The 1,971-nt window shown below is 42.9% G+C and overlaps 1 protein-coding gene across 1 annotated transcript; it reads right to left on the bottom strand.

Moving 5' to 3' along the window:
• Positions 1-573: 573 nt before the first annotated feature.
• Positions 574-1,940, bottom strand: LOC111786765. Its single transcript, XM_023666993.1, has one exon. It carries the CDS (start codon positions 1,888-1,890, stop codon positions 808-810), a length of 1,083 nt encoding a protein of 360 aa, XP_023522761.1. The 5' UTR covers positions 1,891-1,940; the 3' UTR covers positions 574-807.
• Between the last annotated feature and the right edge of the window lie 31 nt (positions 1,941-1,971).

The raw sequence follows: 1,971 nt of genomic DNA, 5'->3' as shown, positions 1-1,971 counted from the left end.
AACATCTCCAACCGATGTGGGGTCCACAGTCCATTTCCTCGTGAGTCTAAGTGGGTGTGAGTCTAAGTAGGTCTAACATCCTCATTGGCTCGCCTAATGTCCAGCTTTGATATTATTTGTAATAGTCAAATCTTAAGGTTTCTTTTTGAATAGAACAATGTTTATCACATTAAATTAAATAAATTCAAAATTTTAAATAAAAATATTCTAGAAATTTCATGATTTTCTTTAATCTAATTTATATTATTTATAAATAATAAAAAAAATCCCAATTTAACAAATTCACTACTAGAATTTAAAGAAATTAAAATTAATTTGAAAATGGAGGAACACAAGTAGAATTATTTATTATTATTATTAATATTTATTGAAGAATAATAAAATGAATACACATAAAAATAGAGAGATCATGAATATATGAACAAATGGTTCCATTAAAATAAACAAAAAATTCACAAATCAATCCAATTACATTTATAAGAAATGAAGTAAATTTTCCTTTCCCATTTTGTTTTAGATTTAAAGTATATATTTTTTTTTAAATTTATTAGAAATTTAATAAAAAAAAATAATAAATAAATAATCCAAAACAAGTTTAGAGAAAGAATGGCGTATTGTAGATTGACGTGACTGACACTGCCTGGCTGTCTCTCTAAATTGTCTTTCCTCCTTATCCTGTAGGGTCAAACTTGTCTTTTTCAAAAACCAAACGCTGCGTTTCGTTACGTTACGGTTTGATTTTAATTCGGTGCGGGCCGGTTGGGTTCAACCCGACCTTCACCGGTTCGTCTTCTAACCATTTTTTTTTTACACGAAGCTCAAATGGCCGGCCGACGGGCTACGCGTAACACGGCCGTTGGCGGGTTTCTTTGGTGTCTTTGGCGATCCGCCGCAGACGATGGAGCATTCGCAGCCGCAAATGTTGCTGAAACAAGAAAATAAACCGCCGCCGTCGCTATGACGACGTTCGGGATGGTCTTCGCTCGGCGGAAAGCTTGTAATCTCGCCGCGGTCGTACACCGGTGGAAGCTCTGTCCGCCACCGCTCCAGCTTCGACTGTAGACCCTCAACGCTGTCGTTTAGGCTCAACCCACCAACAATCGAGCTTTCGTTGCTGTCGTCGGTTTTCTGCGTCGCCATTTGTGCAGCTACTTCCGACGGTGACGGACCAAGCTCCGATTCCGTCAAAAACGCGCCGCCTAAAAATGATTTCCTCGGCGTTGTATAGGTAAATTCGTTGTGTTTATGGTAAGATGATTTCCCGTTCATCGGCGTTGATCTTCTCGGTGTCGCATATTTCTCGTGCATTGGTGTTGCTCTGGCAGTACCACCGCCGCCGCCGCCGCCGCCGCCGCCGGTTAGCCTCTGTGGAGTTCTGAGCGGCGTGGCGTATGGCATTTTATCGAACCTCGAATTCGGCGTTTCTTGACCATATTTCGAAATGGGTTTCTCTTGGGATGGCTTTTTCCATGCCGGAGAGTCGCCGGTGTTCATTTTCTGGACTGGTTTTTCCGGCGGTGGCTCCGGGTAAACTTCAGAGCCGCTTAAAATGCTGGATTGTTTGATTTTTTCCCTCTTGGTTACCATTACAGAGCTTGACCCACTGATCATCGAATTAGCCTTCCTGGGTTTCTCTCTTCTTCTGATCGTAATGGACCCACTGATCATCGAGCTTGATTTGGATCTCCCCTTTCTCTTGTTCTTCTGCGTAATCTCCGACCCATTCACCATAGAACTTGCTCTGGATTTTGTCCCCTTTCCCAGCATTTCCGAGCTTCGAACCGCCGACCCCACCATGGAACTAATATCGCTCTTCGACCGCCGGAACTCCGGCCGAGTGATCACCGTGGGAGTCCCATGGTGATTACGAAATGGGTCCTCCTCCCCCATTAGATTCCGGTACCCAATCGCCGAGGTACTCAAGTGCGAGTACAACGGCATACTCCTCATCGAGCTATGAAGCAGAGCAAC

Source organism: Cucurbita pepo, unplaced genomic scaffold, assembly GCF_002806865.2.
Source record: "Cucurbita pepo subsp. pepo cultivar mu-cu-16 unplaced genomic scaffold, ASM280686v2 Cp4.1_scaffold002712, whole genome shotgun sequence".
Taxonomy (NCBI): domain Eukaryota; kingdom Viridiplantae; phylum Streptophyta; class Magnoliopsida; order Cucurbitales; family Cucurbitaceae; genus Cucurbita; species Cucurbita pepo.
Note: the sequence above shows the minus strand (reverse complement) of the source record. Positions and strands in the feature narration are given on the sequence as shown.